Source organism: Ruditapes philippinarum, unplaced genomic scaffold (genome assembly GCF_026571515.1).
Source record: "Ruditapes philippinarum isolate M1 unplaced genomic scaffold, ASM2657151v2 ctg157_1_1_1_1, whole genome shotgun sequence".
Lineage (NCBI taxonomy): Eukaryota > Metazoa > Mollusca > Bivalvia > Venerida > Veneridae > Ruditapes > Ruditapes philippinarum.
The window spans coordinates 28,781-51,653 of NW_026854186.1; the positions used below are offsets into that span (position 1 = coordinate 28,781).

General features: G+C 32.2%; 2 protein-coding genes across 2 annotated transcripts in view; both read left to right on the forward strand.

Moving 5' to 3' along the window:
- Window positions 1-5,563, forward strand: part of LOC132739314 (fibropellin-1-like) — a gene marked incomplete at its 5' end in the record, with an annotated part of 34,286 nt that extends 28,723 nt beyond the window's left edge. The window contains 5 exons of the mRNA XM_060727001.1: window positions 186-650; window positions 1,746-1,982; window positions 2,588-2,715; window positions 3,655-3,820; window positions 5,481-5,563. Of these exons, the coding sequence (XP_060582984.1) occupies window positions 186-650; window positions 1,746-1,982; window positions 2,588-2,715; window positions 3,655-3,820; window positions 5,481-5,563 (1,079 nt within the window). The remainder of the gene's footprint in view (window positions 1-185; window positions 651-1,745; window positions 1,983-2,587; window positions 2,716-3,654; window positions 3,821-5,480) is intronic.
- Window positions 3,712-22,873, forward strand: part of LOC132739315 (uncharacterized) — a 75,622-nt gene continuing 56,460 nt past the window's right edge. The window contains exons 1-11 of the mRNA XM_060727002.1: window positions 3,712-3,851; window positions 5,481-5,619; window positions 7,025-7,282; window positions 8,777-8,893; window positions 9,511-9,657; window positions 10,222-10,393; window positions 15,717-15,983; window positions 17,587-17,789; window positions 18,351-18,524; window positions 19,797-19,889; window positions 20,704-20,916. Coding sequence (XP_060582985.1) covers window positions 5,574-5,619; window positions 7,025-7,282; window positions 8,777-8,893; window positions 9,511-9,657; window positions 10,222-10,393; window positions 15,717-15,983; window positions 17,587-17,789; window positions 18,351-18,524; window positions 19,797-19,889; window positions 20,704-20,916 — 1,690 coding nt within the window. The 5' untranslated portion in view covers window positions 3,712-3,851; window positions 5,481-5,573. The remainder of the gene's footprint in view (window positions 3,852-5,480; window positions 5,620-7,024; window positions 7,283-8,776; window positions 8,894-9,510; window positions 9,658-10,221; window positions 10,394-15,716; window positions 15,984-17,586; window positions 17,790-18,350; window positions 18,525-19,796; window positions 19,890-20,703; window positions 20,917-22,873) is intronic.

Below are 22,873 nucleotides of genomic sequence, written 5' to 3' on the forward strand. Positions count from 1 at the left end.
AAACATGATGCTTTGAAAATTTGTAATTTTTTAGTTGTGGCATTTGAACACTAGGCTTATTGATTGATCTGTCAGTATAAACAATTTATCAAGTTTTTAGTTGCTTGTTCTGTTATGTTATGTTCTAGATGTCAGTGTCTGTCTCAAAAATCATTTGGTTTAATATTTCATGTTTTATGTTTCAGATGACTGTGCCAACAACCCTAATGCCTGTGCGTATGATGGAACATGTGTTGATCAGGTCAACAGCTATAGATGTCAATGTGAGTCCGGCTTTGGAGGTATAAACTGTGAGAATACTCCAAACTTCTGTTTAAGCAATGACTGTAAGGGAGATAATGTATGTTATAGCAGCCTGGACAGAATGGAGGGAGTGTGTACATGTGACACAGCTCTGTTTGAAACTCGCTATAGATGTGAGATGGTTGTTACTGAAGGAGAAGCTGCTGCAGCAGGAAAAATTGTTGCCAGTAGAAGTGTTAGTGACATAGAACAATGTAAAACAGCTTGTCAGGACAATCATGAATGTATTTATGCCATCTTTAACAATGGCCTTACTCCAAATTGCCAAATGTATGACAACACCTATACAGGGGAACAGACGGAAGATTCTTCATTTGCAATTCGAAAAAATTGTAATAACAAACCAGGTGAGAAAATTAAATATTTTGATTTTTATACATTAAGCCATACATCAATACTTTTTAATCTTTAAGCTTATTCTTCATGAATACAATCAAACCATTATTGATCATGGATACATGTAAAAATTTACTCTTCTTGTATAAAGTCAAAGACATTTTCTTCTTGATCAAAGTTGAAAGCTTTTTTATGTATGCAATCAAATTTGTGTTATGTACACAGTCAAACCTTTGTACTTCAAGAACACAGTTAAATCTGTGTTGTTCATGAACACAGTAAAATCTGTGTTATGTACACAGTTAAATCTTTGTACTTCAAGAACACAGTTAAATCTGTGTTGTTCATGTACACAGTTAAAAGTGTGTTATGTACACAGTCTAACCTTTTTCTTCAAGAACACAGTTAAATTCTGTGTTGTTCATGAACACAGTTAAATCGGTGTTGTTCATGAACACAGTTAAATCTGTCTTGTTCATGTACACATTCAAACCTTGACTTATCCTGTACACAGTCAACCATTTTTCTTCATGTACATGGTTTCACCTCTATTATTCATGTTTACAGTCAAATTTTTATTCTTGTATACAGTCAAACATTTGTTATTCATGTATATAGTCATTCTTCAAAATGCATGAACATTGGAAGTTTAAATACACTGAAATTATGACCCTTGTTTTATTTAACTATCCCCACAGTAATATTGGGGGCAGAAAGTGTTATCCTTTTCTGTGTGGATTTATGTGTAAGTGGGTGTAAATTTGAAAATGTTTATATTTTGTTTCCTGTTCATAACTGTTGCATGTCTGATGGGATTTTACATTATTATTATTATTAAAGATCACCATAAGTAAACAATACAAATTTAACGTCTCTAACTCATAACTTCTTCATCCATGATGGGTTTTAAAAATAGACTGACTAACTTGATCACCATAAGAAGATGATGTGTAGCATACAAGATTTAGTGCCTTAGCTCAAAGTTTGACAAGGAATTAATTTTGTCATATAGTCTTACAATGCAGCTTGAGTTTGTGTCCAGTCCATAACTTCTGCCTAAATTTAAAATACTCATGTATATATTTGAATATTGATATTATCAACAGATGTGGGATATGCTTGTGACCAGGTTAAAGTACCATGTGAACTTGTGGATTGTAATGAAGGAACTTGTCAAAATACCAATGGTAATCTTGACAGTGTATGTAGTTGTAAACCTGGTTACACTGGTTCTCTCTGTCAACACAGCATTGATGACTGTATAAATAATCAGTGTTTAAATGAAGCTGAATGTATAGATGGTGACCAGACATACACTTGCAAGTGTAAAGATGGCTTTGATGGTAAGATCTTTTTTATGAAATTTGTGGTATGAAATACAATGATTATTTTCATAGGTTTTATTTTTTACATACAGAATGGAACCTACTTAATTTTTTTAATACAGTGGAGCCTACTTATTTTTTACATACAGTGGATCCTACTTATTTTTTACGGATGGTCACAATCCCCTTCGGACAAAATCCCATTCATGTATTTCCCCTTCATTTTTTACATACAATGGATTTAATTTAGGGGCTGGTTTTTAATCAGATTGATCTGAATAGAGTTTGAAAATGACCATTATTGTTTATAATGTAATACAGGTAAAATCAATGATATATGTATTATGTATGATATTATTGAACTAATCATTTATATGTAATAATGTATATAAACATGTAGACAAACATGAAATGGTTTATCTTAAATTATAGAATACAGTTGTTACTCATTTAGTTCTAAAAAGTGAAACTTTACAACTTAATTGATTCTCAGTAAATAATATTTATGTTTACCCTAACAAGCCATTGACAAAAGAGCGGAGAAGGAAAAACGGATATGAAGGTTTTACTTATTATTAGCAATGACTGATGGTTTCACATTTATTTTCTATTATTTTTAATAGGTGACAGATGTGAAAACAACATTAATGACTGCCCTGGCTCATGCGACTTAGAAAATGGTAGATGTGAAGACAGAATTGACGGGTATAAATGTATATGTAAAGCTGGATATGTTGGTGAAAATTGTGAGGTAGGTCTTACATTTAAACACATATATTTAAATGATTTTATCACTTCTTTTCAAATGAATTTCCAGGATAATTTTTACCATAATTTATTATTGCTATAAACTTTTTTTTAGTAAGTCAATGTCATTCACAAGTGATGATGGTAAAAATGCCTTGTTGTCAGATATTGTCAAATGTTGTCAGATGTTGTCAGATATTGTCTGTTAAAATAAAAGACCCAGTTTTCCCCCTTACATATTCTTTATAAAACCTGTATGAGTCAAAATTTTATAAGTCAAATTTTCTGATGTGTTGAAGTTATTTCATGGTCCATATAGAATAAATGGAGTACACTTTACTATAAATAACTCAAAGTCCTTTGACACATTTGATCTTGAGACATTTTTTACCCCTTTTCTGTTTGTGAAGATGATTTCCATTCAACTTGTGTGACAGGTCTTAATAACCCAGCCTTGTGATCTTTGTATGCATTTAAATGTGTGATAAAATGTTCAGGTTGTTACAACAGTACAAACTAGTTTCATGTGAGAACATCAGTGTGACCTGGTGTTGCCTGATAATCACATGGGATATATTTACTATAAGCTGGTTTAGTTCCCTTCCTTCCCGTTTGTTACGCCTTTTGTATCTCGCTTATTAACGTTGATGTCTTGAAATTCTGACATTAAAATAAGACAGATTCATGAGTCGAAGTCCTGATGTGTCGAACCCTTCAACATCGACTTACTGAAGTTCCACTCTACTCAGTAGGGATATTCCAGTACAGGAATGTAATGTTAGGAAAATTAAACAGTCATTAACTACTGATGTTTGAGTTGTTACAGACATAATGAAGTGTATTGATCAGGTATATGTCACATTTGCCAATACTTGACCATAGAATATTTTCTGTTCTATAATGTTTTGGAATTTATCTTGTTCTTTATTTTCTCTTTACAAAGACTGATTTCAATGAATGCTCAAGCAACCCTTGTCAACATGGTGGGACATGTACCGATGGTGAAAACAGCTTTGAATGTGAATGTGAGACCGGGTATACAGGAGTCATGTGTGAAACAATGAAAGATAATTGTGCTGGAATTCTAACATGCCAAAATGATGGAGAATGTATAAGTTTACAAGACACTTCTTTTTGCAGGTGTGTAACTCAGTTAATCAAATTGACAAATAGCCTATCAAAATGTATAGACATATTTCAATATAAAGGCTACAATAGGAAAATAAAATAATGAACTTAAGTTGTAATTTTAAATTCCCTGTGTATATGAAAGTTGTAATGTTTAGTTTCTTATAATTCATGTAAAAGTTACAGTTTTAAGTTTCTTGTGTGTATAAAAGTAAATAGTTGTATAAAAGTTGTAGTTTTTAGTTTCCTGCATATATGAAAGTTGAAGTGTGTAGTTACCTATATGTATTAAAGTTACATTTTTTAGTTTCCTGTTTGTATAAAAGTAATAGTTGTATAAAAGTTGTTGTTTGTAGTTTCCTGCATTTATGAAAGTTGAAGTGTTTAGTTACCTATATGTATAAAAGTTACAGTTTTAAGTTTCTTGTATGTATAAAAGTAATAGTTGTATAAAAGTTGTAGTTTTTAGTTTCCTGCATTTATGATAGTTGAAGTGTTTAGTTATCTATATGTATAAAAGTTACAGTTTTAAGTTTCTTGAATGTAAAAAAGTAATAGTTGTATAAAAGTTGTATTTTTTAGTTTCCTGCATTTATGAAAGTTGAAGTGTTTAGTTATCTATATGTATAAAAGTTACAGTTTTAAGTTTCTTGAATGTAAAAAAGTAATAGTTGTATAAAAGTTGTATTTTTTAGTTTCCTGCATTTATGATAGTTGAAGTGTTTAGTTATCTATATGTATAAAAGTTATAGTTTTAAGTTTCTTGAATGTAAAAAAGTAATAGTTGTATAAAAGTTGTTGTTTGTAGTTTCCTGCATTTATGATAGTTGAAGTGTTTAGTTACCTATATGTATAAAAGTTACAGTTTTAAGTTTCTTGTATGTATAAAAGTAATAGTTGTATAAAAGTTGTATTTTTTAGTTTCCTGCATTTATGAAAGTTGAAGTGTTTAGTTACCTATATGTATAAAAGTTACATTTTTTAGTTTCCTGTTTGTATAAAAGTAATAGTTGTATAAAAGTTGTAGTTTTTAGTTTCCTGCATTTATGAAAGTTGAAGTGTTTAGTTACCTATATGTATAAAAGTTATAGTTTTTAGTTTCCTGCATTTATGAAAGTTGACGTGTTTAGTTACCTATATGTATAAAACTTAAAAGTTATAGTTTTTAGTTTCCTGCATTTATGATAGTTGAAGTGTTTAATTACCTATATTTATAAAAGTAACAGTTTTTAGTTTCCTGTTTGAATACAAGTAATAGTTGTATAAAAGTTGCAGTTTTAGTTTCCGGCATATATGAAAGTTGAAGTGTTAAATTACTTATATTTATAAAAGTTACAGTTTTTAGTTTCCTGTATGTATAAAATTAATAGTTATATAGTTACCTGTATTTTCATGAAATTGACTTAAAGGGTTTAATCAAATAAACTTCAAGTATTCATCACAATCAAACTAAAAAAAATTGTTTTATCTTTATGCTATTGTATATTTTTAATTACAAGTGAAATTTATCAAGTTTGCACTTCAAAATTCTTCAAAAATGTGCTAAATTTTAAAAAATATTTTCACAATTTTTTATTTTTTTTAATGTTGATGTAAAATATTTAAAGTGCTTTTAACAATTATTTTCTATTTTGCCTGTAGATGTGAAGGTGGAGCTACAGGAGATAAATGTGAAAGTGCCACCCTCTTGTGTAAAACACTTTCAAACACAGATGCTTGTATAAATAATGGTGTATGTGTATAAATGCACAGGGTACAGCAACATGTGTATGCCCTGTAGGTAAGTTAAATTTGCTCTGAAAGAAACGATACATTTTTGGCATGTATGAGGTCCGACGATTGTTCATTTGAATAAAAAAATGTTGATAGATTTCAAAAAGAAAACAAACTGCACAATTTCCTTCCATAGTTCTTCTATAAATGCGCAATTTTATCAAATTCTATTTATTATGTACAAAATTATAAAACGATATAAATATACATCATCCTCACATCGGCCTGCGTGACAACGACATTTTGCAGATGAAGACATTGACATTGACTCTTTCTCAAAATATCGTACTTCTGCTCCAATACAAGTTTACATCTGCCCATCTTGTAACAGTTTTGGTACCCATCTAGCGCATACTTTGGTCATTGACATATTTTCAGTAATTATATTGTGTATTATTGTTTAACTGATGTCACACTCGCACTGGCATTTGACACTCGTCATCAAGTATTTCTTAAATCTCGTCACAAGAGATGCTCGGGCTTCCAGACCTCTGATCATCTGCAGTAGATGTGCGGCCCTTTCTGAATCTTTTATACCATTCATACCAGACTGTACACGACAATATCTTTTCTCTGAATGATTTATCAAGCATTCTTCTAGTTTCTTTTGGTTTTGCATTAATACTTTGAAAGTACATGTACTCAATAATAACTCAAGATTTTTCGATTATATCTCAATCCATGGTCAGTAAAAGCTCTGTGCCATTTTAAGGTTGTTATTATGTCAGCTAAATCTTAAATAATTCCAAAAATGACGTCAAATTGTTGCTGAACTTCACTGTAATGTTTCCTGCAAATTTCATGACGTTTTTCCGTCGTTACAGTATTATGAACCTAAGTGATTTGAAATGGATATAGACTTGGGGCCGTGTTTTACATACAGGGGTTGCTATAGAAACCATATCTCGTGAACTTCAAATGGCATTTAAAATATATTTTAAGACAAAACTTGCCTTTCATGTAATTATTTGAATTTCATATTTATAACTTAACAAATAAAAAGTAAGAACTGGCGTCCGGGAACATAACAGACATACCTTCAGGAGAACTTATGCATAGATGATAGAATAAAAGAACTTGTGATTGTGCAATATATCAATATAGGTAGAACATGCTCAGATATTGATATGATATGAGCTTCCTTAGCATAGAACTTGTGTTTGTCCATTTTATACATAGAACATATCAGTAATTGGACTTTTTTGAAAATTTAAAGCAAGGCATCCCCAAAAAATCAGGTTAAAACTCCTTGACATTGATCATTAAAATGTCAGATTTTATTGAAATGAAAGTTTATACAATAGCTTTAGTACCACTATTTTCTTGTTATTTTTATTCCTGTATACATGTATTTCAGGTTTTCACCTACAATTATATGAAATAAACAAGATTTTATTTATTGTTAATGCTAGTGTATGACAAGGACAGATGTTATATGGAGGAAGGAATAGATGAGACAGGTGGTGGACAGTTGGTTAATCCTAAAATTTCAACCAAACTTGTAAATTCTGCTGATGAATGTAAGACTTTGTGTTTAAACAACAATGAATGCACGGCCGTGTCATACTCGGAATCTGGTTCTTCCAAGTTTTGTCAGTTCTATACAGTTGGTGAAGAAAAAATAGGTACAGTAAGTGGTTCTACACACTACAGAAGAAACTGTCCAGAAGGTAAGCATTGGATAACATGCAAATAGTAATTTTGAAATTATTACGGATTTTGTATAGACCAATAGTAAATGTTCTTTTAAAGCTAAGAAGTTAATGTCCCTGACTTTAAATCAGTTATACATCATAAATGTGGGTTGATCATGTTATTTAGGGGCATTTTACTTCTACGTGGGCTGTTCAATATATAATGTGACTGTCCTCATATATTTTTTTTTCTAACATGAAATATAACAAAATGTGGTATCATTATTAAATATAATTTATTCTTGATCAGATTACCGGCATTGGTAGAAAAAATATAACTCTACATAGAAATTATGATCATTTCAATAACCATAGTAAGGCATTCTGTTCCGTCTTATTAAGACGTAACTTATAATATAATGTAAAGTAAGAAACAATTTTTGCAATAACGTAAAACTCTGCCAATAGTTTGTACATTATATCAGTGATGTCATGTGAAAAAATGATGTTATTTGGTCGTAAAACGTTGATGTAATCAACATTTGTTCACGGTAACCCTGACACAATGTCAAGTTAAGATTATGACGCAAGAACAACTTGAAGTGTGGGCGAACATTAAGTTTTGCTTGCATTTAGACAAATCGGCAATGGAAACATTTACAATGTTGCAAGAGGCTAAAGGGAAAGACAGTTTTTGTCGTATGTTAGTGTTTAGGTGGTACAAGATGTTTTCTGAGGGACACACATCTTGGAATGACGAACATAGGTCCAGTAGAAAAAAGTCTGTGAAAGCGTCAATGGTCGCGACAATTCAGTCAGGGCTTGATACTGATATGCGTTAAACGGTGCGGGAGCTTGCCGAAATTGCTGATGCAAGAGTATAGGAACTTATTAACGCATCTCATACTGATGAAAGATTTAAGCATATATTCGGGAGCATAAATTGAAAAGCTATGAATGTTATAAGACATCATAGCTATGTTATCTGCGCGAATGATGTAGCTGACGTCGCAACATATTGTTGTGCGGAGGCGATGGTGCAAACATGACTTTCTTATAAATTCTGTTACTTTAAAACTGATGGATTACTTTAATATTTCCAGATTATATTTAGAAATGAAATAACTTTGTTATTATGTATTGTATTTAGCCATTGAAAGTAACAATTAAAAGATATTAACACAGTCTCATTATATATCGAACAACCCTCGTACATGTAAAATTTCTCGGCTAACACCATAGTTCTACCTAACTGGATTTTTTATGGTGAAATGAGGCACTCCATGGCCCTTTCTCATGCATGAAAACAACAGAGTGTTTTCCAATCAATTCTTTATATCTTCATTAAAGTTTTCATATAACTCTTATATGTCTTAGTCCATCTTAAATCAAAGGATTAATATTCTTAAATTAGAACTTTAACGTTTTCAATATTTGTAAGTAACTAAACCTTTACGTTGAATTAAAACAAAAATGTGACATCTGCTTAAGTGTAGAAATTCTATTTTGTTAATGTTATTTTCATTTCAGATTACAAAGGTAAATCATGTGAGATTGTGACAGATTGGTGCACTGACAACCCATGTAAGAATGATGGACGATGTAAACAGTTAGATCCAGTAGGGTATGAATGCGAGTGTATGCCAGGTAATAACCTCATTATCTATATTATTATCAAAGCACTGAAAGTACTTGTTCAGCAGTTCTAACTGATGGTAGCAGATTAAACACAATAGAAGGGTAGCTAAATTGTATTGAATGTGTACAAAAAAAAACAATAATGATCAGTGATATGCTATTTTAAATTCAATAAGAGATATGCCAAATATATTGTTAATCTCTGATACTAATATATTCTATAACTGTAAGTGACAACAGATTTTACCAATGCTACCAGTGCAGACCAAGATCAGTCAGCTTGCCAATCTATGACATCTGATCATGGTCTGCAATGTTTGTGACTCATTCGGTACATATTTGAAATTTTCATAATAAAAGACAAATAGTTCAGTCCACATTGAAAGAGGGAAGAGTATATTTGAAGACATTTAGCTTGTAAAGGGTTTAATAACTATCATAATTCACTGATAGACTTGTGTTCTAAATGAACAAGTTATCTGAGCAATCAGGCATTTCTCGCATCTTATTAAGTTTAGGGATAAAGATTATTACAGAATTACATGTTTCAATTGTAAACAGAACTATATCAACTAGATTATTAAAAGTATCAAAATGTACCATTCTTTAAACCCACTGATTTGTAGGTTACAGTGGTGCTACATGTGAGATAGTAGCTGATCCATGTGCCAACACTCCATGTCTTAACAGAGCTGATTGTCAGGCAACATCACTATCAACACATGATTGTCTATGTACAGAAGGGAGAACATGGACAGGAACATCTTGTAAAAGTCAGTACATTTACATCTTTTTAGAAAAATTTAAGTTCAGCTTTACCTGTACATTTAACTATACCTGTACCTTAATCTTTACCGGTACCATTATCTATACCTGTACAATTATCTTAACCTGTACTATTAATCTTTACCTGTAACATTATCTTTAACCTGTACCATTATCTTTACTTGTACCATTATCTTTACCTGTACAATTATCTTAACCTGTACTATTAATCTTTACATGTAACATTATCTTTAACCTGTACCATTATCTTTACCTGTAACATTATCTTTAACCTGTACCATTATCTGTACCTGTACCTTAATCTTTACCTGTACCATTATCTTTACTTGTACCATTATCTTTACTTGTACCATTATCTTTACTTGTACCATTATCTTTACCTGTACTATTATCTTTACCTGTACAATCATCTTTATCTGTACCATTATCTTTACCTGTACAAATATCTTTACCTGTACCATTTCCTTGATATTAGATAAAAATTGTATTGATTGTAGGAGATAAAGTAAGTAAATTCCCTATTGTTTATGTACAGATTTTGTATATTCTAGATTCAAGAACAGAATATACAATGTTGGTAAATGCTGCAGATCGACTCAAGATGCCAGCTACCTTGCAGACATTATTCCATTTGAAGAGTGATGAGCTATCTGTAATGATGTGGCTCAGGGTTCATATGGTGAACTCAGAAGTTCCTCTAGGCACTGTGTTTGCTTTAGTTGCGTAAGTTATTTACTGTTGGACTTTCTTATCATTTATATCATCATGATGATATATGAGCCACGTCACGACAAAACCAACATAGTGTGTTTGCGACAAGCATGGATCCAGACCAACCTGTGCATCTGCGCAGTCTGATCAGGATCCATGTTGTTTGCTATCAGTTTTTTACTTGTAAAAGAGTTGGTAAGCGAACAGCATGAATCCTGATCAGACCGAGGGGATGTGCAGGCAGGTCTGGATCCATGCTGGTGGCAAACACTCTATGTTAGTATTGTCGTGACCTGGCTCATATATTGATTCTTTAAGCCTGTAGCCAGCTCATATTCAAACTAAGAATATTTATAGGAGGGTCTAGTGGCATGCTTTCGAGACAAAAATTCAAAAGAGTCATTTCTATCAATTTACTGGATAAAATTTATTTTGGGCACATTTTATTTCTCTTCCCATACATGCGTAATAGTTGATATTTGTTGCATTGTTGCATAATTGTATTTCTAACAATTGCATTCATTTGACATGTTATTTTGTTTTAAATTTGTATGTTTTACTATTATGCATTTTTCACATTTAGTCAAATGGTAATTCACTATATTGTGTCTTTGTTTTTATCTGAAATCAAACTGAGAAAAACTTTGAAAACAAACATCCGACATACATAAATTATCATTATACCCCCGCACAACAAAGTTGTAAGGGGGGTATACTGGAATCAGCTTGTCCATCCGTCCGGCCATCCGTCCGGCCGTCCGTCCGGCCGTCGGTTTTTTCTTGTCCGCCCAATAACTTAAGATTCCTTTGACCTACAGTCTTCATATTTGGCATGGAGGTTAGTCATGATTAGTAGATGACCATTATTGATTTTGAGGTCACCAGGTCAAAGGTCAAGGTCACAGGGGCCTTGACTTTAAAAAGCTTGTCCGCCCAATAACTTAAGATTCCTTTGACCTACAGTCATCCTTTTTGGCATGGAGGTTAGTCATGATAAGTAAATGACCCCTATTGATTTTGAGGTCACCAGGTCAAAGGTCAAGGTCACAGGGGCCTTGACTTCAAAAAGCTTGCCCGCCCAATAACTTAAGATTCCTTTGACCCACAGTCTTCATATTTGGCATGGAGGCTAGTCATGATAAGTAGATGACCACTATTGACTTTGAGGTCACCAGGTTAAAGGTCAAGGTCACAGGGGCCTTGACTTCAAAAAGCTTGTCCGCCCAATAACTTAAGATTCCTTTGACCCACAGTCTTCATATTTGGCATGGAGGTTAGTCATGATTAGTAGATGACCCCTATTGACTTTGAGGTCACCAGGTCAAAGGTCAAGGTAACAGGGGCCTTGACTTCAAAAAGCTTGTCCGCCCTAAAACTTAAGATTCCTTTGACCCACAGTCTTCATATTTGGCATGGAGGTTAGTCATGATTAGTAGATGACCCCTATTGATTTTGAGGTCACTGGATCAAAGTCAAGGTCATAGGGACTTTGACTTCAAAAGGTTTGTCCACCCATTAACTTAAGATTCCTTTGACCCACAGTCTTCTTATTTGGCATGGATGTTGATCATGACTATAAGGTGACCCCTATTGATTTTGAGGTCACTGGGTCAAAGGTCAAGGTCACAGGGACTTTGAAAAAAGCTTTTCTTCTCAATTGCTAAAGAATGTCCTGTCCGCAATGTATTGATTTTGACATTTTCACATTTAAAGCATGTAGAATACATAACTTAGCAATGCACTGGCTTAGTAACCTCAGATTTGGCAGGGAGGTTTTCCTTGAGCTCTTAATGGCCACTGTTGATTATGACAAAGTGGTATGCGGGGGTATTCACGCCATGATAGTGGCAGTTCTAGTTTATTTTAAATAAATACATTTATGGATGTGACATATTAATGTATTCAAGAAATATAGTGGTGTTAGCCTACAGTCTGGTATTGCAATAGCAGACTGGCATTAACCTGCTGTCCAGATAGTAACTTAGCGGACAGTTTTTAGTTAGTATATAACGTAAATTAGCAGCCATTTTGTATTAACAAAAAGATGAACCCAGTATTTGAAATTTTTTCAACCACATGCAATATCTTGGGGTGTCCATGTCTGATTGGCTAAAAATGTCGATTTTAAATCACCTGTCCCTCACCACTGGGGGCTTGTGCCAAATACTTTAGATTCTTTGATGTGAGGAAACTATCCAGCTACCTTACAGAATGTCAGTGGTTCTTCTGGGGTATTTGTTTGTGCCAATGGACACCTTAATTTTCCTTCACCAGTAAAGCTGGAATGTCACCAATTTACTTCTACTGTGTTGGTGAAGTGTAAAACCTTCCTCTTAACAAAACTAAAAAGAAAACAAACGTGTAATATCTTGAAATTATCAATATCCAAACCTTTCAAATTTCTGGAAAAAGTATTTGATTTACAGAATGCACATTATAAAAGATTTCAGACATACTTCTGTTGAATGAAATATGTACAAAAAATAACCTAAAAAATCTAATCATGTGTAAAATTTTTTGTGTGTATGGTTGCCATAAATTACAGATATTTATTGTGAGTTAGCTGTGGTCTCATCAGTCTTTATCAGAACCCTGAGTATGAGCTTAATAAAATGATGTATGTAATATACATGTATATCATGTTGCATATCTTGATTGAAAATTTTATATCAATATGACATGACTTACAAGGAGGTAAATGTTTCATAAACTGTCATACTATGATGTCATACACTGTCATACTATGATGTTGTACACTGTCATACTATGATGTTGTACACTGTCATACTGTGATGTTGTACACTGTCATACTATGATGTTGTACACTGTCATACTATGATGTCATACACTGTCATACTTTGATATCATACATTGTCATTCTACGATGTCATACACTGTCATACTACAATGTCATACACTGTCATACACTGCCTCCGTGGTCGAGGCGTTACAGTCGATGACTTCTAATCCAGTTACCTCTCTGGCATGGGTTCGAGCTGCGGGAGATGCTTTGGTAGTTTAGCACGGAGGAAGGTAGTCTAGGACTGGTTAAACTTTCCAGGAATGATGGTTAGGAAACTACCTGCCTATATGACATAAATACTGTTGGGAAAAGGCGTAAAAATGAAACAAACAAACACTGTCATACTATGATACCATACACTGTCATATTATGATGGCATACACTGTCATACAACAATGTCATCATACACTGTCATATTATGCTGTTGTACACTGTCATACTTTGGTGTCATACACTGTCATTCTACAATGTCATACACGGTTATACTACAATGTCATACACTATCATTCTTTGATATCAAACACTGTCATACTATGATTTTGTACATTGTCATACTATGATGTCATACACTGTCATGCTATGATGTCATACACTGAAATACTATGATGTCATACACTGTCATTCTATGTCTTTCACTGTCATACTTTGGTGTCATACACTGTCATTCTACATTGTCATACACTGTCATACTACAATGTCATACACTGTCATTCTATTCACTATTTAGAGTTGGTTCCTATTTTGTTAGTTTTACAAGTCCTGTATTAGGTATTTATTACACCGAGTTAATTCCGGCTTTTTGTTCATTATAGAGACCTGAAACTCTATAAGATTTCACCCTCCAGGTACCAATCTTTTCTAGTTTGTGCGGACCTTTAAGAGATTATGAATAGACTTCGCAACTCTATAATTGCAGAACGTTAGACTGTCATTATCAGATGCTAGCCGGAAACATTGCCAGCATTGTTCCTCAGGTGACAACGCAAGAAGGTCTATAAATGTTGTCATTCCGCATTCCTCAATGACTGAGTCCCACAATCTGATTATATTGTTGTTGTTTACCGTACAGAAGCATATCAAGTGTACGATTTGATTTTCGCAAAGCCTGTTGCATTTTCTACATGTTACAACATATGGCTGGGACATGAAACTACCTATAGTTTCCATTAAAAAAGAACACATATACGCCGTTTTAGGGTTGTTTCTTGATACATACCACAGTGTCGCTGGCAATGAATACTGGATTATTCCACATAACTCACGTCTTGACAGTATTAATCGGTCAACACGCATGTAGGTTGCAGTATTTGTAATGGCTGAGCGTAAAGTAACTTTCCATGCATATTTCGAAGGGAATACGCCACTTTCTAAATATGAGTAAAGGACACTTTCAAGATTATATTTCTGCAATAGTCTGTATACATCGGGTATAAATCCACGACTCTGATTGTCAAAGTTCAAATACTTTATCAGTCGCGTAATGTACACTTGTTTTGCCAAATATTGGCAAGGCAGACGACATAATTGGCCTAAGAAATTTAGCTTTCTGTAGTTTATAATTTCTTCAATACTGTCAATATTTATTGAACTTAATGCAAAGTCAGTGGATGTATGGCGTTTAAATGTTTGCATAAACTTAACACAAAAGGGGTGAGACAATTCAAGTGTCCGAATGTCTGATGCTGAGTAAACATTCCATAACTCACAACCGTAGAGGGCCTTTGGGAGTACGACTGAGCGGTAGATAGTTCTGGATGTTATTGGGTTTATATTGTCATTCTTTGATGTCATACACTGTCATTCTACATTGTCATACACTGTCATACTTCAATGTCATACACTGTCATTCTATGATGTCATACACTGTCATTCTATGATATTGTACACTTTCATACTATGATTTTGTACATTGTCATACTATGATGTCAAACACTGTCATTCTATGATGTTGTATACTGTCATTTTATGATGACATACACAGTCATACTACGATATTGTACACTGTCATACTATGATGTCATACACTGTCATACTATGATGTCATACACTGTCATACTATGATGTCAAACACTGTCATTCTATGATGTTGTATACTGTCATACTAAGATGTCATACACTGTCATACTACGATATTGTACACTTTCATACTATGATTTTGTACATTGTCATACTATGATGTCAAACACTGTCATTCTATGATGTTGTATACTGTCATTTTATGATGACATACACAGTCATACTACGATATTGTACACTGTCATACTATGATGTCATAGACTGTCATACTATGATGTCATACACTGTCATACTATGATGTCAAACACTGTCATTCTATGATGTTGTATACTGTCATTCTATGATGTCATACACTGTCATACTATGATGTTGTACACTGTCATTCTATGTCTTTCACTGTCATACTTTGGTGTCATACACTGTCATTCTAAGATGTCATTCACTGAAAGTGTTAGATATGAATTAGCAGCAAATATAAAGGTAGAGATAAAACATCAGTATCATTTGTTATAACAGGACAGAGGACAAGACACTACCAGAAGATCTGATATATGACTTTAGCCTAACAGTCAGTGTGGCTGGAATTTATGTAAGATACGGGTTGGATGAACCCGTTGGTATATCATTTGTAACGGAGGATCTTTTTGGAGATATTTTATTTGATGGAGAATGGCATCATCTTGGAATTTCAATGACTAGTAGCGGAATGTTATCGGCATCATTAGATTCGCTACATGTCCAGGAACCAGTTGACACCGGCCGGAACCTTCAACTTGATTACAAGTAAGACATTCCATATTTCATTTATTAAGATTATTTACATTTATTATTCAGATTATTTTAAGCTTTAAATGGTTTTGGATAATGTTCAATTGTCATTGGGACCAAATTTGGGTTTAATTTTCATTAAATTGGGTAAAAATTTTGATCATATTAAATAGATATTATCCGGAACTTAGCAAATGTGGGTTTTTCAATGTTAATCCCCTCTTACAAAGTTATACCATTATAGCTTCATAGTGAACTATCTACCGGTCACAATAGATTTGTCAACATTTTGCCATTATTTTCCAGCCTATAACTGTAAAAGAATGTACCCCAATTAGTTGGGGTTGTAATTGAGATCATCTAGGGTTGTACTTCAGATTATCTAGGGGTTGGTTGAGATTATCTAGGATTGTTATTGAGATTATCTAAGGTTGTAATTGAGATCATCTAGGGTTGTAATTGAGATTATCTAGAGTTGCAATTGAGATTATCTAGGATTGTAATTGAGATTATCTAGGATTGTAATTGAGATGATTGTAATTGAGATTATCTAGAGTTGCAATTGAGATTATCTAGAGTTGTAATTGAGATTATCTAGAGTTGTAATTGAGGTTATCTAGAGTTGCAATCGAGATTATCTAGGATTGTAATTGAGATTATCTAGGATTGTAATTGAGATGATTGTAAATGAGATATCTAGAGTTGCAATTGAGATTATCTAGAGTTGTAATTAAGATTATCTAGAGTTGTAATTGAGATTATCTAGAGTTGCATTGAGATTATCAAGGGTTGTAATTGAGAGTATTTAGGGTTGTTATTGAGATCATCTAGGGTTGTTATTGAGATTATCTAGGGTTGTAATTGAGATTATCTAGGATTGTAATTAAGATTATCTAGGATTGTAATTGAGATGATTGTAATTTAGATTATCTAGAGTTGCAATTGAGATTATCTAGAGTTGTAATTGAGATTATCTAGAGTTGTTATTGAGATTATCTAGAGTTGCATTGAGATTATCTTGGGTTGTAATTGAGATTATATAGGGTTGTTATTGAGATCATATAGGGTTGTTATTGAGATTATCTAGAATTGTAATTGAGATTATCTAGAGTTGCAATTAAGATTATATAGGTTTGTAATTGAGATTATCTAGGGTTGTAATTGAGATTATCTTGGATTGTAATTGAGATTATCTAGATTTGCAATTGAGATTATCTAGGGTTGTAATTGAGATTATCTAGGGTTGTAATTGAGATTATCTAGGGTTGTAATTGAGATCATCTAGGGATTAATTGAGATTATCTAGGGCTATAACTTGGTTGTTTGTGAGATTATCTAGGGTTGTAATTGAGATTATCTAGAGTTATAATTGAGATTTTTCTAGGGGGGGGGGGGTATTTGAGATTATCTAGGGAGAAATTGAAATTATATTGGATAGTTTAGAAAGAAACAAAAAAGCATGATTTTATATAGGTAAGTTATTTATATTACTTAGGTTTGTAATTTGAATTCTATAGGTCAAAAAAAATAATTCCCTTTTTAAGAAGTCTCATTTCTAGATTGCTAGAAGTTTCAAGTTTTCAAGAATTTTTGAAAATTCCTACTTCAATTTTTTCAGTGCACAAATATATTTAGGATATGGCCATGTTGTTGAGTACAGAGATGTTGAAGTTTACAATAAGTTTTTTGAAACTAGTGTGTTTTCTAAGGCATCTACTGGAGGGGACAGGCCTGATATTCCTCCTGTTCAGAGTTTTCAAAATTACAACCTCTATCCTTCAACATCAATGAGTGAAAAAGACCTGGACAGCAATATTATAAGTAAGTCCTATTTCATTACCTTATTGCAATAAATGATTTAACTGCTATTAAATTTAGAAAGACTTATTCAGTTATAGCAATAAGGCAACAAACTGTTTTAGTTTTTTATTTTAAATATCATCTCCAAAGAAGAACATACTTGTACAAAGCATTGTAGAAAATATACTTTGATTGTTAATTAACTGCAGAATTACATCATGTCTATACTTACAAACATTGGTCAGTCAGGCTTGAAATGTTAAACTTGCTCTTTTATGCCAAAACAGGATACAACAATTTTCTTGTTGGAAGAATGTAAATAATAATAATAATTACCACATTTTTATAGCGCCCTTCTCAAAAAATAAAATGTTCAAAGGCGCTTTACAATGGAATTATATACATTTACTATGACTTTAAAAAACAAAATAAAAAACAAACAAAAAAGTAATAAAAATAATAACACACATATATGTATACATTTACAAAATATAAAATATGCCATGATTAACATCTCAACACAATCCAGTTGTGAGATTAATAAAATAAATTATTAATAAATCATGTTTTCTTTGTCATCAGAGAATCCAAACTTAAAAGTTCCAACTTTGGATTGTGAGGATGTTGATGATATATATTACGCTACTACTGAGCGTCTAGTGTCAATGAGCACAGTATCTGACTTAGTTAACGTCTATGAGCAAGTGAAAAAAAATAGCGGATCAACCCTGGAATACATGCACACAATTGAATCAAGTAAGTAAATAGTCCTGAAAAAGGATTGTTGTGAAAATAAGCAAATATTGCTTATTCAATTAAATGTATGTGTGTTCTCGATAAGCTATTAGGATCCCTCATTGTATGTTACCTTTAAATAACTCCTGCAACAATAACAACACTTTCATCTTATATTGTTCTCTCGAGAGATTTAATTTGTGATTAGATAAGAGGGTATCGTCATCTGCATATTTATTAACAGAACCTTTCTTAATAAAATAAAATATATCATTTAAGAAAATTTTAAATAGCAGAAGTCCAAGGAGAAAAAACTTATGGAAAAATTTATTCAAAGATGTAAGATTTCATTTAGGGCATGGATTCAAACTTTAAAAGGAACAGTAGCCATTTTCATTAAAATGAAATGTTCCTCCTTAATAAGTGTATTTTTTTTTCTCTTACAAGGAAAATATCATCTTTCTAAGCAGAATGAAAACAAAGAAAAAATAGAAGGACAATATATATTAAGCAAACACTTTGTTATAAATAACACAAATTAAGTAAAAATTATTTTTCAACATTAAAATTTGTGACGTCAGCACTTGATGAATTTTTGAAAACTAACATTTTGTACAATTTGGTGGGCAGCATGTACTAGTGGCACCTTTTTATTTATTTAGCAATAATGTAGCAGACCTTGCTTCACTTAGATCCATATGATTATTTTCAATCAAGATAAAAATCAGTTTTAATCATTTTTTCCTTCTTATTGTAATTAACTTGATTGTGTTCACGACATATTACAAGCTCTTTGCTACTTGATTTTAAAACTGGAACCAAATATAGAGCATGCACATCAATATCAAATGAATGTTGCTAGGGATGTTTTTTTCAGATAAAATTTTAACTTATGAGTGACTTTGTGGAAATGACTTATGAGTATTGTTAGTCAAAAACTTAAGATAAACGTAAGATTTTTTTTGGTGAAAATGTCTGCAGCAGGTGTGTAACATTTGTTATACAAGAATATATTTTCTGAAATGTTTTAGGAGTTTTCTTTAAATTTTTAAAAAACTGTTTAGTTCAGAAATAATTTAGTGAAATACATTCTTCAAGATTTGTTCAAATCAACACCTTCAAGTTGACCTTAATATTTTACTGAAGAAAAGTAAATTGATTGGATGCTGCAGGATATTTGACAAACTAAAATATCAAAATATTAATTTTTTCAAAACAAAATAGATAAAGTTATTTTAAAACTTTTCATATATTACTTTTGAAAATATTTATGAATTTTATTTTCTATTGTAGCAATTACATGGGGAGCTTATCCTCTGATAATCATTGGCAAGGATAAAGATACAGAAAATTATGGACAATGTTCAGGAAAACTTATCATTCGATGTAAGTAATTATACTGAGTTGATATTGTAAATCTTGAACTGTTTCGGCTAATAAAGCTACATCATCAGCAAACATTAGCAACTGTGTTGAAATTTCATTTAGCATTAACGGTTTACCTTTGATTCTATCTTCATTGTTCATCTTGACTGCTAATTCATTTATGAAGAATGAGAACAATTTTGGTGCAGCCAAACATCCTTTATAGTTTAAAGAATTAAAATAGTTAAAACAATGTACTTCGTGAAATTTCATCAGTAAATTAGGGATGGAACCCTGCTCATATGTTACATATAGTTCATATTAATTTTGTTATTTAGGAAATAAATATTATTTTGAGTGCATTGTTGTAGTGCTCAAATATGCAGGAATATAATCACAAAGACCGATAGTTTTTAGTGATTAATATCAAAGTGTTAGAATGATAAAGCATGTATTACTATGCTATAATGCAAGAAAAATTATTATCTGAGTTCATTCTAACATGCTAATGAAAAAAAGAGAATAACTTAGGGTATGTTGAACTACATTGAGTGTAGAAGTACTTTTCCTGACATCATTTAGTTTATTGATGTAATTTCTGATGTAATATGATGACTGTAAGAATTCTTTTTTTATGGTATGCATATATTGTGTAACAATGTACTTGATTGCACTTATCTGTTTGATAATGGAATAGCATGAAGCATGTTAGAATATGTTTTCAATGATTGCGGTGATTGATCGAAAGGCAAATCAGTGATAAACTGGATTTTTATAATAAACTAAGAAAAGTTATGTTATGAATAAAAAAAATGTGTATTGATATTTATTTCAGACAACAGTGCATGTCCAGCAGTAAATGAGTTATTTAGTGATACTGTGAGCTATAGACAGTGTTCTGCTGATATTGGTGGTTATTGCGATGTTAAATGTATAGATGACTCCAAAGTTCTAGCAGCCCCTGTACCATACTATATTACATGTGGAACACTTGGTGTTTATGATTACAGGATGCCATATGCTGAAACATATTATCCAGCATGTGTAGGTACGTAACCATGGTGACAAATTTTAATTTTCCCTGGAACAAATATCTAAATCTATGCAAGAAACATTATGTTAAAGTATTGCTGTATTTATTATATTTAATGCACACAAAGCTTTTGTAAAGTTACAGCAGCAAATTAATCACATTGATAAATATATTAGTGTAGTAATATTGACAGAGTAAGTGTGAGGAGTGGACTAAACTGTTTAGCCTTACTTCATGCAGACCTGTTTTTCTGTGGACCTGTTTTCCCATGGGCATGTTTTCCTAATGACATTTGTTCCCCTAAAAATGTTCTTTGAGAGAGAACTATAAGACATTATTCTGTGATATTAAGAAAAAATCTTGCAAAATACAAACTACCTTACATTAGTACTTTAAATACTTTTATTTCAAATGGCAAGTTACTCTATGTTGATTTCACATGACAAGTTATTCCAGGTTCTGCCTATATGACTGAAATACTGTTGGAAAAAGGTGTAAAGTGAAACAAACAAACAAACAAGATATTCCATGTTGATTTCACACGACAAGTTATTCCATATTGATTTCACATGGCAAGATACTCCATGTTGATTTCACATGGCAAGTTACTCCTTGATGATTTCACATGACAAGTTATTCCATGTTGATTTCACATGGCAAGTTACTCCATGTTGATTTCACATGACAAGTTATTCCATGTTGATTTCACATGACAAGTTATTCCATGTTGATTTCACATGACAAGTTATTCCATGTTGATTTCACATGACAAGTTACTCCATGTTGATTTCACATGACAAGTTATTCCATGTTGATTTCACATGACAATTTATTCCATGTTTGATTTCACATGACAAGTTATTCCATGTTGATTTCACATGACAAGTTATTCCATGTTGATTTCACATGACAAGTTACTCCATGTTGATTTCACATGACAAGTTACTCCATGTTGATTTCACATGACAAGTTATTCCATGTTGATTTCACATGACAAGTTACTCCATGTTTGATTTCACATGACAAGTTATTCCATGTTGATTTCACATGACAAGTTACTCCATGTTGATTTCACATGACAAGTTATTCCATGTTGATTTCACATGACAAGTTACTCCATGTTGATTTCACAAGACAAGTTATTCCATGTTGATTTCACATGACAAGTTATTCCATGTTGATTTCACATGACAAGTTACTCCATGTTGATTTCACAAGACAAGTTACTCCATGTTGATTTCACAAGACAAGTTATTCCATGTTGATTTCACATGACAATTTATTCCATGTTTGATTTCACATGACAAGTTATTCCATGTTGATTTCACATGACAAGTTATTCCATGTTGATTTCACATGACAAGTTACTCCATGTTGATTTCACATGACAAGTTATTCCATGTTGATTTCACATGACAAGTTATTCCATGTTGATTTCACATGACAATTTATTCCATGTTTGATTTCACATGACAATTTATTCCATGTTTGATTTCACAAGACAAGTTATTCCATGTTGATTTCACATGACAAGTTATTCCATGTTGATTTCACATGACAAGTTATTCCATGTTGATTTCACATGACAATTTATTCCATGTTTGATTTCACATGACAAGTTATTCCATGTTGATTTCACATGACAAGTTACTCCATGTTGATTTCACAAGACAAGTTATTCCATGTTGATTTCACATGACAAGTTACTCCATGTTGATTTCACATGACAAGTTACTCCATGTTGATTTCACATGACAAGTTATTCCATGTTGATTTCACAAGACAAGTTATTCCATGTTGATTTCACATGACAAGTTACTCCATGTTGATTTCACACTACAAGTTATTCCATGTTGATTTCACATGACAAGTTACTCCATGTTGATTTCACATGACAAGTTACTCCATGTTGATTTCACATGACAAGTTACTCCATGTTGATTTCACATGACAAGTTATTCCATATTGATTT